This window comes from Orcinus orca, chromosome 12 (assembly GCF_937001465.1).
Source record: "Orcinus orca chromosome 12, mOrcOrc1.1, whole genome shotgun sequence".
Classification (NCBI taxonomy): domain Eukaryota; kingdom Metazoa; phylum Chordata; class Mammalia; order Artiodactyla; family Delphinidae; genus Orcinus; species Orcinus orca.
The window spans coordinates 15624928-15640645 of record NC_064570.1 but is presented as its reverse complement, the minus strand read 5'-3'; the positions used below and the strand labels follow the sequence as shown (position 1 = coordinate 15640645).

The 15718-nt window shown below is 38.5% G+C and overlaps 1 protein-coding gene across 4 annotated transcripts in view; it reads left to right on the top strand.

Annotated features, from left to right (window-relative positions):
* PCMT1 (protein-L-isoaspartate (D-aspartate) O-methyltransferase) overlaps positions 1 to 15718 on the top strand; it is a 48333-nt gene that overhangs the window by 3712 nt on the left and 28903 nt on the right. For all 4 annotated transcript variants that reach the window (XR_007470428.1, XM_033405113.2, XM_049695157.1 and 1 more), the window contains exon 2: positions 15084 to 15188. Coding sequence is in view for 3 of the 4 variants with exons in the window: in XM_033405113.2 (XP_033261004.1) it covers positions 15084 to 15188 (105 nt within the window). In the remaining variant the exon portion in view is untranslated. The remainder of the gene's footprint in view (positions 1 to 15083; positions 15189 to 15718) is intronic.

Below are 15718 nucleotides of genomic sequence, written 5' to 3'. Positions count from 1 at the left end.
TTTTGCATGTATAATGTATATAGAATTTGTCAAATCAGTCAACTGATATTTGACTATCTTCTATATGCAAGACGCTGGGGATACAGCAATGAGAAACAAACATCTATTCTCTCTTGTAGCTTACTTCTTGTGGGAGCAGACAAATAAAATATATGTTCACATGATAAGTGGCAAAGTAAGGAAGGAGGATAGGGCATATGGCGTAGTAGGTTTGCAGTTGTAGGCAAGAAGGCCTCACTAAGGTGTCATTTGAGTAAAGATTTGGTGACGGGGAAGAAATTCAAGCCATGCAGGTAGAGCTGGGGAACAGGCATTCTAGACAGAGAAAATAGAACGTGCTAGATTTGGATTTGCGGTGTAGGAGAAAGACTGCAGTCGAGGATATGACACTAAGGTTTTAGACCTGGGCAATGGGAATGATTTGCCATTTTCTGAGTTGGAAACGAGTGAGCAGCAGGAATTTTGGGGGGGGGTGGGGGGATGCAAGGAAGTGTGGGAGAGCAGGGGTTTATTTGGGGAGATGTTTGGTTTGAGTTCCTTATAAGACATTAAAGTGGAGACCTTCTTCAGTAGGCACTTAAATTTGTAAGCATTATGATAATTTATAGTTTTTGTATCCTTATTTATCTCTGCAAATAAATTGAAATTATTCTTATTCTATTTAGAGTGTCAGTTCTTATCAACTAGTAGCATAAATACTGGAAAAGAGAATATTCTATTAGTTTTATCATGTGCATTCATGGGCCAAAGAAAGCCAGGTAATAAGATCCTAAGTGACTTTTTTTCAGAAATTTGGGCTTCATTTAGAATGCAGAAAATACTTCCTCATTTTAACGTATATCAAGTCAGTCTTATGGGTATATACTAGTAAGTAAACTTACAGTGCATTGAATAAGATTTAATAGGTAAGATTTTGAGGGAGAATTTTAATATCAATGTGTCTACTTAAATTTAACTAAAATTAAAAATTCAGTTCCTCAGTCATACCAACCACATTTCAAGAGCTCAGTAGGCACATGAGGCTAGTGGCTGACCTGCTGGACAGTGCAGATGTAGAACATTTCCATTATCATAAGAAGTTCTATTGGGCAGCACTAAATCCACATAATAGGTTGTATTACATTCTATTCAATGTGATCTTAGTTCCATTGTGCTGTTCCACATATTTTTATTAGTGTTGCACTTAGTTCTGGCCAACATGCTTTAAGCATAACAGTGAAAAACCGAAGATTATCAGACAAGAGTGGTCAAGATGACAAGAGCATCAGCATTTTATATGATGATTTGATGAGATGGAGGTGGTTTGATTTAGCAATGAGAAAGTTACAGAGAGCAGTAGTGTTTAAATATTTGAGGGAAATCATGTAGTAGAGGGTAAAACCAGGACAAATGGGAGGCACATTTTGGCTCATTATAAGGAAGTATTCACAAAGCTATCCTAACAGTCAAAGATTAGGCTTTGAAAAGTAGTGTTTTCTGTCACTGGATATGTTGAAGCAAAGAATGGTTGACCATTTCACTGTAAGGGATATTGTGGAAGAGATTTGTCATCTGCTTTCACTGTATACTAGACCTCTCAGGACCCTTCCAAATCCAAGATTCTGTCAATTTAATCACATCATGGTTTGCATGAAATCACCTGTGGGATATGTATGTTGGGGGTGGGTGGGTGGGTGTGTTTTAGGAGAGAGCCACAGAAGTTAACTTTTGGTTACCTATATTTTAGAGTTTTGCATAACATTTTAGTTTGTCAGAGATGTGAGGAGTGCAGGGAACATCCTCCTTTGAGAAATAGTGTCAAGATAGTTAATTACATGTATTTATTAAGAATGATAATGGTTTAGAGAAAGATGTATTTTTTTAATTAATTTTTATTGGTGTATAGTTGCTTTACCAATGTTGTGTTAGTTTCTACTGTACAGCAGAGTGAATTGGCTATACGTATACATGTATCCCCTCTTTTTTAGATTTCCTTCCTATTTAGGTCACCACAGAGCATTGAGTAGAGTTCCCTGATCTATACAGTAGGTTCTCATTAGTTACCTACTTTATTTTATTTATATATTAGTTTTGGCTGTGTTGGGTCTTCATTGCTGTGCGTGGGCTTTCTCTAGATGCCGTGAACAGGGGCTACTCTTCGTTGCGGTGCACGGGCTTCTCATTGAGGTGGCTCCTCTTGTTGTGGAGCACGGGCTCTAGGTGTGCGGGCTTCAGTAGTTGTGGCTCATGGGCTTCAGTAGTTGTGGCTCGCAGGCTCTAGAGCACAGGCTCAGTAGTTGTGGCGCACAGGCTTAGTTGCTCTGCAACATGTGCTATCTTCCTGGACCAGGGCTCAAACCCGTGTCCCCTGCATTGGCAGGAGGATTCTTAACCACTGAGCCACCAGGGAAGCCCATAGTTATCTATTTTATACATAGTATCAATAGTGTATGTATGTCAATCCCAATCTCCCAATTCATCACCCTCCCCCCCCCCGAGAAAGATGTATTTTTGAATAATCTCTGGTCTTAGATGATATGCTTTATCATAACTTGACATCACTTAAAATTCTTCTTTGATTATAGTGTGAATTTAAAACTAATCCCTTTCAGATTTTCTGTATGGAGAGTGTCTCAGGCTCCACTTACCTCGTATCACACCTAATCATTCTAGATGGGAAATAAAAGGGGACGATTTTGTTCATTTCTTATTGTTTTCCCTGGCATTTTGTTAGTGGAGAAGAAATAGAGAGTAGATGATTAACAACCACTCAAAGTCATAAAACTAATATAATTATGTAATATTTCTTTTATTGAGATGTAACTTTGTAACAAGTTACTTACAGAAATTTAGAGAATGTTTCTACATGACTTGAAATCCATCTGCAGCTTATTTTCTTACCTGTGTTTTCAGTGCTTCATACCAGCACAGGATCTCTTCTTTCTCCATCTCTGCCAGGATTGCTTCTAGTCTTCTATTCTCCCAGATCAAAAGTCTTGGAATAGTTATTGATTCTTTCAGACTGTCCCCAAATTAACTCAACAGTCATTACAAATACCTTTCATAGTCATCTCTTTCACTGTATTTTCACTGATACTATCCTAGCCTGGGTTCTTAGTTGTCACTTGGAGTGATATGCCTTCAAGTGTCTGATTGGTCATCACACTTTCAATTTCTCTCCTCTCAGGTTCATTCTACACATTATACTGATTGTCCTAGTGTACTGCTTTCTGTTATGTCTCTTTTCTGCCTAGACTTCTATTGCTTACTGTATCAATTGTAAACACCTCTTGCTTAGCTTTCAGGCCTTTTAAGGGTCTTCTACAACCTGTTGCCACGCTCCAACCCAATCCTGTTCTTCAGACTGATCTCATTTTACTCCTCAGATACCTTGTGTTTTAGGGTACCTGTTCATCTGCTGTAATAAAGACCAAAATAACAATGGCTTAAACAAAATGAAAGTTTCTGTTTCCTGTAACAATCCAAGTATAAGCAGTTCAGAACTAATATGGTGGTTCCATGGTCTTGAGGACCTGGGCTCCTTTCTTGTTGTGCTTCCTAAAGTCTTTCCCTCATCTACAAAGTTGAAGATAGTTTACCTCCATCCTTTCCATATTCCAGCTGGTGGGGAGAAAAATGAGGAAAGGAGAAAATGCACATTTTTTTTAAGGGCATTATCTGAAGTTGCATACATAATTCCTGCCTGTGTTCTCATTGACAAGAACTTAACCATAAGGCTACACGTAACTACAGAGAGGCTAGATAATGCACCCAGTTCTACCACTGTGAAAGAAAAGGAGTACCTGGGGCTTCCCTGGTGGTGCAGTGGTTAAGAATCCGCCTGCGGATGCAGGGGACATGGGTTCGTGCCCCGGTCTGGGAAGATCCCACATGCCGCGGAGTGGCTGGGCCCGTGAGCCATGGCCGCTGAGCCTGCGCATCCGGAGGCTGTGCTCTGCAACGGGAGAGGCCACAGCAGTGAGAGGCCCGCGTACCGCAAAAAAAAAAAAAAAAAAAAGAATCCGTCTGCCAATGCAGGGGACACGGGTTCGAGCCCTAGTCTGGGAAGATGCCACAGAGCAACTAAGCCTGTGCGCCACAACTACTGAGCCTACACTCTAGGGCCTGCAAGCCGCGACTACTGAAGTCCACGTGTCTAGAGCCCGTGCTCCGCAACAAGAGAAGCCACTGCAATGAGAAGCCGGTGCACCGCAACGAAGAGTAGTCCCTGCTCCCCGCAACTAGAGAAATCCTGCACGCAGCAACGAAGACCCAATGCAGCCAAAAATAAGTAAATAAAATAAATAAAAGAAAAGAAAAGGAGTCCCTGCCACATCTTACATCTTGCTCACTAGAGCAAATACACATTGTGTATACATCTCTATAGGTACTATCCATCTGTGATAACAAGGTTAGGACAATTAAGATTAATTTTCAGTCAAGTGACCATGTGTACATGTTTAAAGATAAAATAATACAGAAGGGTTTATAATGAAAAATAACAATTGCTTGCCCTGCTCCTCCCCGCTCCCAGACTGCCTCGAGTGAACACTTTTAACTACATATTTGGGTCTTCTGGTGATTGTCTTTAGTCTCTAAAGCATATGCTTAAACTGCTATTTCTTTATCAACTTTAGACATCATCTACTGACTTCTTGCCAAGATGGAGGAGTATTTACACCCTGTAAACTTACTCCCTTCCCCACATACAATTATACCGTAATTTTTGCTTCTTCTATTGTGGTTACCTTTGTAACTTTGAGTAATATACTTTAACCTCAATTTTTTGTTCCATAATTTATAAACTGACACTATCCCTTAACCCTTCCACTTCGTAAGAAAGGATATTCATTTTCCAACTTATTAGGGGCTTTTTTTTTTTTGCGGTACACGGGCCGCTCACTGCTGTGGCCTCTCCCGTTGCAGAGCACAGGCTCCGGACGCGCAGGCTCAGTGGCCATGGCTCATGGGCCCAGCCGCTCCACAGCACATGAACCCGCGTCCCCTACATCGGCAGGCGGACTCTGAACCACTTTGCCACCAGGGAAGCCCCTAGGGGCTCTTTTATATTGTCAGAGTTGATAGCATTTCATTTTGTTCTGAGCAATAAATAAATCTTCATTTTGTTGATTTTTGTGTTGAAAATTAACAACCATCATCACAAACATTAATGACTGGGTCAACACTTTGCTGAGCTATGTAGCATGCAAGAGTTTATTCCCTGCTCTTTGTTTCTAATATCACAGACTCCTCTAGTATTGAGGAGGAATAGTCAAATGTTTTTCCTTTTTGTTTTTTGGCCGCATGGCTTGTGAATCTTGATTCCCTGACCAGGGATTGAAAGCAGTGAAAGCATCAAGTCCTAACTACTGGACCACCAGGGAATTCCTTGTTTTTCCTTTTTTTACACTTCATCAGTTGCTTGAAATCATGTCACAGTTTCTTCTTACCTAAATCATGACTCTTGTGTAGTATTTTTGTCTTTTTCCTGGAATTTATCTCCCTCTTCACCCTTCCCACTCCTCAGGTTGAGAAGAGGAACAGATACCTTCTTAACGTGGCTCTAATTTTTTCAAGTTTTTTTAATTATTTGGTTTATAGCTTGGATTCTATTGCATTCTCCTTTTTGAATTCTGCTAATTTCTCATTTGGATCCATTGCATATTTGGATCAACATTAACCATTATTATAATTATTTAATTAGGATCTTTGGTCCTTAGGGTGCTGGAAAATTGGGCATGGGTAGTTTTAAAACTGTTCACTAATTTAGAAAGCCTAATGGTAATTGCATGTTTACTCATAATTAGGCTATACATGCAAAGTGAAATGTTAAATTACTTGGCTGTTTGCTAGAAATATTTCAGGGCACTGGCAATTGTATATGTCAGATTGTCAAAAACGGGAAAATGATTTAATAACTTAGTAAATATAGCTTGCTTTAGGCATCTTTCAAAATATGGAATCCTGGGAAAAAGCAAATAATAAGAACCTTGTAGTGAAAATTTTGGAAACCACCCAATAATGGTCTAAGGAAGCTTTATCCTGAGCCTTATGTGTTCAGCTTCTTAATAAATGACTGGTGACATGCTTTTAAAACTATTTAGGGTTTTTTAGTAAATTCTGTGTCCCTCTGTAGAGTAAGAAATCAGCCAAAGAAACTCACATGAGTTTGGTAGATGTATATTATCTAGCTTAAGGGAAGTAATCTCTTTAATTTACTTGATTTTTAGAATGTGCCTATAGCAATGTGTTTGATTTTAGATGTCACAGATATTCATCTAGAGAAGAATGAGTAAGTGAATATGATGGTAATTGGATGTATTGAGTGAGGCTGCTTAACCTGAAAAAGATAAGGCTTGAAATGGTCATGATATGTTCAGGTGTGTAAAACGTGTTGGTTGGATAGAAAATTCAGCATATTCTTTGTGACTGCAGAGCGTAGCACTAAAGGTTTATATAAGTGAGTTATAAAGAGGGAGATTTCCTCTTAATACAGGGAAGTGTTCTGATAATTAGTGTGGTCTGAATGTGCAAAGAACTGTTCCACATCAGTGCAGCTCTTCAAGTAGAGATCGTGGTACCAATTTATGAAGAAGTTAGACTTGATGACCCTTCTGACCTTGAGAGTCTATGAATCACCCCTCTGGAATTTGAATTGAATTCAGGGCAAATGACCCACTCAAGTATTTTGAGAAATGAATTAGTAGAAGTCACTAAGCTATTTGAATATGGTAGTAGCAGTACAGTGAACTGGTCAACAGGAATCTAACATCTCAATTTGAATGGCCCTACCCCTTATTTGCTCTGTGATCTGGAACAAATTAGTCTTTCTGAACTCAATTTTATTATCTGTAAGATGGAGTAATAATAGTGCTTACTTTATAGGATTGTTAGAGACAGCATAAGATTGTTTCATAGTTTCTGAGTTCTTACCTCAAAAGATAGTGTATGTAATGTGCTTAGGATTTTGTCTCTGGCACATGACAAATATTTAGTAAATGATATCTTTTTTTTTTTAATTTACTTTATTTATTTATTTTTTGGCTGTGTTGGGTCTTCGTTGCTGCGCACGGGCTTTCTCTAGTTGCAGCAAGTGGGGGCTGCTCTTCGTTGTGGGGCGCAGGCTTCTCATTGCGGTGGCTTCTCTTGTTGCGGAGCACGGGCTCTAGGCGGGCTTCCATAGTTGTGGCACGCGGGCTCAGTAGTTGTGGCTCACAGGCTCTAGAGCACACGCTCAGTAGTTGTGGTGCACGGGCTTAGTTGCTCCATGGCATGTGGGATCCTCCTGGACCAGGGATCGAACCTGTATCCCCTGCATTGGCAGGCAGATTCTTAACCACTGCGCCACCAGGGAAGTCCAATATCTCTCTTATTACGCTGCTTTTAAAACTTTTTAAAAAATGCTTTCACTGTTTTATTTTAATGACCTTTACAGGTAGCTTGCCTAAGCTTATTTGTGTAGAAACAGTACTTTCTATTTGGGTTAATTAATCCAAAGTTTATAATATTTTCAAATGGACGGATGATTTATTAATATAACCTAGTCTGTGAGTATTTAAGTGTTTCTCTAGTTGGTGTGCCTTGTTTGCTGATTTTTTAAAATATTCTTTTGTTATTTGGAGAGTCTGTATTTATACCTTTTATAGTGTCCTTAAACCACCTTTTCTTAACTATTTACTGTCTGGTCAGTCAGTATTAAGTGGTATCCTTTGATTCCTCCTGTCACCTATATGACTCAATGATCTAATTCTACTTTCCCCTTTTTTCCTCTTCCCATTGTTTTTAGTTGCCTTCTTTCTATTTTGTCAGAACAAATAACGTTTAAGTATTATTATTCCATCACTGTCTTTACCCTTTTAGTTTTTTTAAAAAAATAGTTTAAAAAACTATTACCTATTTAAAAAATAGTATAAAATAATTTAAAAAGAGTTAAAAACAGATGTTATTCAGAAACTATTGCAATAGGGGAAAAGAGACCTCAGTGTAAAACTGGGCTCAGTTCCCAGTACAGCATGAGCAAGTGGGGATTTATAGCCTAGGAGCAGGGTGGGCATCAGTGGGTGGAAAATTACTAAGAGGAAACATCAGGGGTAATGGGGGATTCTGGCTAAAATAACTTGACAGGATTCTTGCTGAAGGCAGACCAATCCACCCTTTTAATTTTAGTCTTTGCTCTAAAATTGGATATGTGTCCTCTTCTGACGTATCCCTAGTAATCCCTTGTTTAGATGAGGCACATCTTCTACAAGATTCCTTAGGAAGGGCTTGTGTGTACAGCAGTCCCTGAGTTCTTGCACATTCAAGACTTTTTTTCCTATAACCTTGATATTTGAAGAACAGTTTTGGCTGCATATAAAATCCTTGGCTTATACTTTTAAAAAATCAGCTTTATTGAGATATAATTTATGTAAAAACGCACCAATTTTAAGAGTATGATTTGAAAATTTTGACAAATATAGGTGTGTAACCACCACCCTAATGAGGTAAAACAGGGGTGAGCAAACTACATCCCACAGGCCAAATCTGGCCTGCTGCCTGTTTTTAGAAATAAAGATTTATTTGAACATAGCCACACCCATTCATTTATGTCTTGTGTGTGGCTGTTCTTGCACTTCAATGGCAGAGTCGCATAGTTGCAACAGAGACTATACGGCCTGCAAAGCCTAAAATATTTACTGTTTGGATCTTAACAGAAGTTTGCTGATCTCTGATATAGAACATTTCTTTCACCCACAAAGTTTTCTCGTGCCCTTTGCAATTAATCTCCTCCTTTAACCCCTGACTCCTAGCAACTGCAGATTGGCCTTCTGACACTATGGTTTTGACTTTTTGGGAATTTAATATTAGATGGACTCATATAGTGTAAAATCTCCTGGCTGCTTTCACTGAGATTAGTGCTCTTGAGATTTGTTCATGTTGTTGGGAATATCAGTAGTTTGCTACTTTTTTTTTTTTTTTTTTTTTTTTTTTTTTGCGGTACGCGGGCCTCTCACTGTTGTGGCCTCTCCCGTTGCGGAGCACAGGCTCCGGACACGCAGGCTCAGCGGCCATGGCTCACGGGCCCAGCCGCTCCGCGGCATGTGGGATCTTCCTGGACCGGGGCACGAACCCGCGTCCCTTGCCTCAGCAGGCGTACTCTCAACCACTGTGCCACCAGGGAAGCCCAGTTTGCTCCTTTTTAATTGTTAACTTGCCCTTTCTTTCCTTGAATTTCTTGAAAACGCTGCTGCTTCATTGTTGCTTTGCTTTGAACGTTACTCTTAAGAAAGCTAATGGTTGCCTTTTTTTTAAACTCTTATTAGATAATTTGATTTTTTTGGCCTTGAGACTTGACATTTTTTCCCTTGTTTTAGTCTGATAGTTTTCTATTTTTTTATTTTTGGCCATGCCTCACGGCTTGTGGGATCTTAGTTCCCCGATCAGGGATCGAACCCAGGCCCCCTGCAGTGAAAGCGCCAAGTCCTAACCACTGGACCCCCCCAGCTGAAATGTTTTGATTTGCATATTGGTTTCTTTTTTTTTTTTTTAAGTTTATTCCCTTTCTCACAGTGTTCTTTTTTTTTTAATTAATTAACTAATTTATTTATTTATTTTTGGCGGCGTTGGGTCTTCGTTGCTGTGCGCGGGCTTTCTCTAGTTGCAGGGAGCAGGGGCTACTCTTCGTTGTGGTGCGCGTAGGCTCACTGTGGTGGCTTCTCGTTGCGGAGCACAGGCTCTAGGATGTGCGGACTTTGGTAGTTGTGGTGCACGTAGGCTTCAGTAGCTGTGGCTTGTGGGCTTCAGTAGTTGTGGCTCGCAGGCTCTAAAGCGCAGGCTCAGTAGTTGTGGCGCACAGGTTTAGTTGCTCTGCGGCATGTGGGATCTTCCCGGACCAGGGCTGGAACCTGTGTCTCCTGCGTTGGCAGGTGGATTCTCTTTTTTTTTTTTTTTAAACGGTCATTTTGCTTTAATCTCTAGCCTACAAAGGTAGTTCACGTTTTTTTTTTCTTTTTTCCTTTAACATCTTTATTGGAGTATAATTGGTTTACAATGTTCTGTTAGTTTCTGCTGTATAACGAAGTGAATCAGCTGTATGCATACGTATATCCCCATATTCCCTCCCTTTTGCGTCTCCCTCCCACCCTCTTTATCCCACCCCTCTAGGTGGTCTCAAAGCGCCGAGCTGATCTCCCTGTGCTATGCAGCTGCTTCCCACTAGCTATCTATTTTACATTTGGTAGTGTATACCTGTCAGTGTTACTCTCTCACTTCGTCCCAGTTTACACTTCCCACCCCTGATGTGTCCTGAAGTCCATTCTCTACATCTGTGTCTTTATTCCTGTCGGCAGGTGGATTTCTAACCACTGTGCCACCAGGAAGCCCTGCGTATTGTTTTCTTTTTACACTTTTTATAGTAGCTTTGACTGGAGTTTTTGTTTATTTTTGTTTTTCCTATTTTTAGGCATTTTGTGGACACAGTTCAAGAGCACTTCTGTCAGTATAGTGACTTGCAGTTTCTTTAATGGATAATGATATTGGTAATAGTGGTGAGAAAAGGGGGGGAGTTGGCATATCTTGTTGCTCTTCTGATTCTGTAGGATCCTTAATTTTCTTCCTTCTTTCCCTACATTGCCATATCAAGAGGCACCATCCTTTCCCTGCCTGTATGATTCTCCCCCAGAAGCATTGCTTCTTGTGTTTGCCATCCCTGGTCCCACTAAATTTTTTTTTTTAAATTTAAAGTACAGTTCCATACTATATAATTCACTAATTTAGATTGTAAAATTCGGTGGTTTTGGATATATTTACAGATATGTGCAACCGCTACCATGGTCATCTAATTTTTTCATCACCTCAGAAAGATACCCTGTTTTGCCCTCCTATTCCCCCAACCATAAGCAACCAATAATCTATTTTCTTTCTCTATAGATTTGCCTATTCTGGAAATTTCATTAAATAGAATCATACAATATGCGAGCTTTTGTGACTGAGTTTTTTCACTTAGCATAATGTTTTCAAGGTTCATCTACATAATAGGATGAATGAATTAGTACTTCATTCTTTTTTATGACATAATAATATTCCATTGTATGGATATATACCACATTTTGTTTATCTGTTCATCAGTTGATGGACATTTGGGTTGTTTCCACTTTTTGGGTATCATGAATAATGCTGCTGTGAACATTTGTGTACAAGTTTTCGTATAGACGTACGTTTTCACTTCTCTTGGGTATACACATATGAGTAGAATTGCTAGGTCCTATGGTAATTCTCTGTTTAACCATTTGAGGAACTGCCAGGCTGTTTTTCAAAGTGGCTGCACCATTTCACATTCCTACTTGCAGTGCATAAGGGTCTGATTTCTTCACATTTTTGCAACACTTGTTATTATCTGACAGTTTGATTATAGCCATCCTAGTGGGTATGAAATGGTATCTCACTGTGGTTTTAATTTGCATTTCTCTGATGACTAATGATGTCCAGCATCTTTTTATGTGCTTATTGGCTATTTGTATATCTTCTTTGGAGAAATGTCTGTTCAGATAGTTTGCACATTTTAAAATTGAGTTATTTGTCCTTTTACATTGAAATATAAGAATTCTTTATATATTCTAGATAAAAGTCCTTTTTTAGTTGTATGATCTACAAATTATTTTTCTCTCGTTCTGTGAGTTACCTTTTTCTTTTTTTTTTTTTTTGCGGTACGCAGGCCTCTCACTGTTGTGGCCTCTCCCATTGTGGAACACAGGCTCCGGACTGCAGGCTCAGCGGCCATGGCTCACGGGCCCAGCCGCTCCGCGGCATGTGGAGTCTTCCCAGATCGGGGCACGAACCCGTGTCCCGTGCATTGGCAGGTGGACTCTCAACCACTGCGCCACCAGGGAAGCCCTACCTTTTTCTTGATAATGTCCTTTGAAGCACAAAAGTGTTTAATTTGGATGAAATCCAGTTTATCCATTTTTTTCTCTTATTGCTCATGTTTTTGGTGTCATATCTAAGAATCCACCGCCAAATCCAAGGTCATGAAGACTCACCCCAGTATTTTCTTCTGTGATTTTTATTATTTTAGTTCTTTGTTTAGATCTTTGATCCATTTTGAGTTAAGTTTTGTATTTGATATTAGGTAAAGATTGAACTTTATTCTTTTCATGTGGCTATCCAGTTGTCCCAGCACCATTTGTTGAAAACGACTGTTCTTTCGCCATTGAATGGTATTGGGACCTTTGTTAGCCTGCTGATGTTTAAGTTCCTTCCTTGTAGCCAGTACAGTGAACTTCTAAGTCCCAGACCTGTGTTCACTATTTTAGTACTTAGTGTTGTAGTTTCTCTTTCTGGGAATAATTTTGTCTGTGCTTCATCTGCATTCCCTACTTCCTTCTACTTAGTCTTTTAAACTTCAGTCCCTACCTTTGCTTTCTATACCCACAGGCTTGCAGCAATAGCAGAAGCTTTGTTGGAATGTGTTGTTTATTTTTCTACTGGTAAGTAATATGAAGTCTGGATATTCTCTATGTCCTAGTAATGTGAAGGCATGGGTCATGTGTGGTTTTGTTTATGCCCCTTCTTGATCTTAGGTTTAGGTGGTTTTTGAGTGGCTATGTGGAGAAATTCAGATTCTGGTGGGCACCATTACTCTCTAGAACCTGGAGGCTCCACAGTTGATGAATACATTAAATTCATTTGCATAAATATTTTAAACTTCTCATGATGCTTAAGTCTCATTTTAAAATAGCTGTGGCAACCTACTGAATGGGAGAAGATATTTGCAAATCATATATTTGATAAAGGGTTAATATCCCAAGTATATACAACTCAATAGCAAAAAAAATCAAACAATCCCCATTAAATAAATGGGAAGAGGATCTAAGTAGACATTTTTCCAAAGAAGACATACAGAATGCCAACAGGTACATGAAAAGATGCTCAACATCATTAATCATCAGGGAAATGCAAATCATAAACCACAGTGAGGTACTGTCAGCTCATACCTGTTAAAATGGCTGTTCTCAAAAAGACAAGAAATAACAAGTGTTTACAAGATTATGAAGAAAAGGGAACCCTGGTGCACTACTGGTGGGAGTATAAATTGTTGCAGCCACTACAGAACTGTGTATGGAGGTTCCTCACAAAATTAAAAATACAGCTACCATATGATCCAGCAATTCCATTTCTGCGTATTTATCCAAAGAAAACAAAAACACTGATTTGAAAAGATATATGCACCCCCATGTTCATTGCAGTATCATTTACCATAGCTAAGATATGGAAACAACCTAAATGTCCATCCATGGATGAATAGATATGGATGCTGTGATGTTTATATACAATGGAGTATTATTCATCCATAAGAAAGAATGAAATCTTGTCATTTGTAACATGGATGGACCTTGAGGCTATTATGTGAAAGGAAATAAGTTAGAGAAAGACAAATACTGTATGATCTGACTTACATGTGGAATCTAAAAAAATAAACAAAAAACCAAGCTCATAGATACAGAGAACAGATTAGTGGCTGCTAGAGGCAGGTGGGGTGCAAAATGGGTGAAGGTGCTCAAAAGATACAAACTTCTAGTTGTAAAATAAATGTCATGGGGATGTACAGTATGGTGACTGTAGTTAATGATACTCTGTTGCATATGTGAAGGTTACTGAGAGAGTACATCTTAAAAATTCTCAGCACAAGAAAAAATATTCTGTAATTGTATGGTAATAGATGTTAACTTATTGTGGAGATCATTTTCTAACATAAACAAATATTGAATCATTATGTTGTATATCTGAAACTAATATAATGTTGTGTGTCAATTATACCTCAATTAAAAAAAAAGAAATCTGAAAAAAAAAGTTGTTCATAGTGTAGCCAAATAAAGCAAAGCATGTTTTGATTAAAAAATTCATTTCTGGATTGTTAAAGTCAAGTTGATACATTTAATCTTACAGATTTTAGAGCTGTAAGGACAAGAACTATGCTATTTTGTTTATTATCACCCTAAGTATGTAGCACTGTGTCTGGTATGTATTAGACAGTAAACTTACTGAGTGAGTTAATAACGCCTTTATTGAATAATTACTGTGTGCATGGTTAATAAGGGTTATTGAAGTTTAACATTATATTTAATCTTAAAGAATTGATAGTTGGGGGAGCAAATATATACAGTCAGCCTTCTATACCCATGGATTCTATCTCCATGGATTCAACCCACTGTATTGAAAATATTTGAAGAAGAAAAAAGTTCCATAACATTTCAAAAAGCAAAATTTGAATTTGCCACATGTTTGGCAACTATTTACATAGCATTTACATTGTATTAGGTGTTACAAGTAGTCTAACCATGATTTAAAGTATATGGGAGGAGATGCGTAGGTTATATGGAAAAACTATGCAATTTTATATAAGATGCTTGAGCATCCACAAATTTTGGTATCTGCTGGGGTTCTGGAACCAACTCCCTATGGACACTGAGGGAAGAGCATATTGACCTTGCTTTCCTTCTGGAAAATTTGTTTCTCTTGGGCTCTGTAACAGTATATCTGCTTGATTTTCATCTACCTCTGTGTCTGCTCCTTGTCATAATCTTTGAAGGCTCTACTTCCTTTGCATTTCTCCTAAATGTACACTTTTGTGTATTCTTACCTGGCCACTTTAGTTCACTTCCGTTGGTTTAGTTGCCATCTATACAACTAGTAATTTATATCTTTGTTGTAGGTTTTTCTCCTGCGCCCCAGATCCATTTATCCAACTGACCGCTATATATCTCTATGTGTATGGTCAGTAGCTCCTAACTGAATAAATAACTTGTCCTTTTTTTCCTTAGCTCTGATCCTTGTCTAGGATTTTGCAAATCAGTATATGACATCAACATTTCAACCATTACCCCCCTCCCACCTCCAAATCTAGTCAGTCAGGTATACATTACCTACTAAATATAACTCAAATCCTTCTACTTTTCTTCATCCTTACTTTCATTATTAAAGACCAGGTTGTGATTACCTGAGCCATTGCAACAACTTTCAATTTTGCTCTCTTCCAATCTAGTCTCTACAGTGTAGCCAGAATAATTATTCTAAAATATGTCTGATTATGCCACTTCCAGCTTAAAATATTGCTTCGTTCATTTCAGAAAATGGAATCATCAAGACAGATAAAGTATTTGAAGTAATGCTGGCCACAGACCGCTCTCACTATGCAAAGTGTAACCCTTATATGGATTCTCCACAATCAATAGGTAAGCTTTGGATTTCTGAAAACGTCACAAATTTTACTCATTTACTCTGTAATCTATGTAAGTAAAAATAGGCTGGGACCCAGATGTGTATCTAGTACCTTGCTAATTTGAGTTTTATGCCTTAGTAAGTTTCATAATCCCAAACTTACCCAGTTTAATAAAATGATGTAATATATGAAGTGTCTTTTCTATTTTTTAAACAATACATATAAGAATTCTATAAAAATATTCTTAAAACATACTTTAAATGAAAACTTACAGTTTAAGCTATGTGCTGAGTTTTCTTTAGGGTCTTCAGTGTTGACTAAGGTTGGTTTTTGCATTAGCATCAATCTTAAAAATCAGTATTAAAGGGAATGTGTAACTAAGTTATTACTGACTTCTCTGCTTCACTTGCCCTGAATTTTTTGGTTTGTGCTTGTTTTTAGAAAGTTCCATATTTAACTCCTTCTCCTGAAGCAGGTTTTGCTGAACTGCTGAGCCTTGGCAGTGGGCGCCTTTGAGGCTTAGAAGTGCCTCAGGATTTTGTG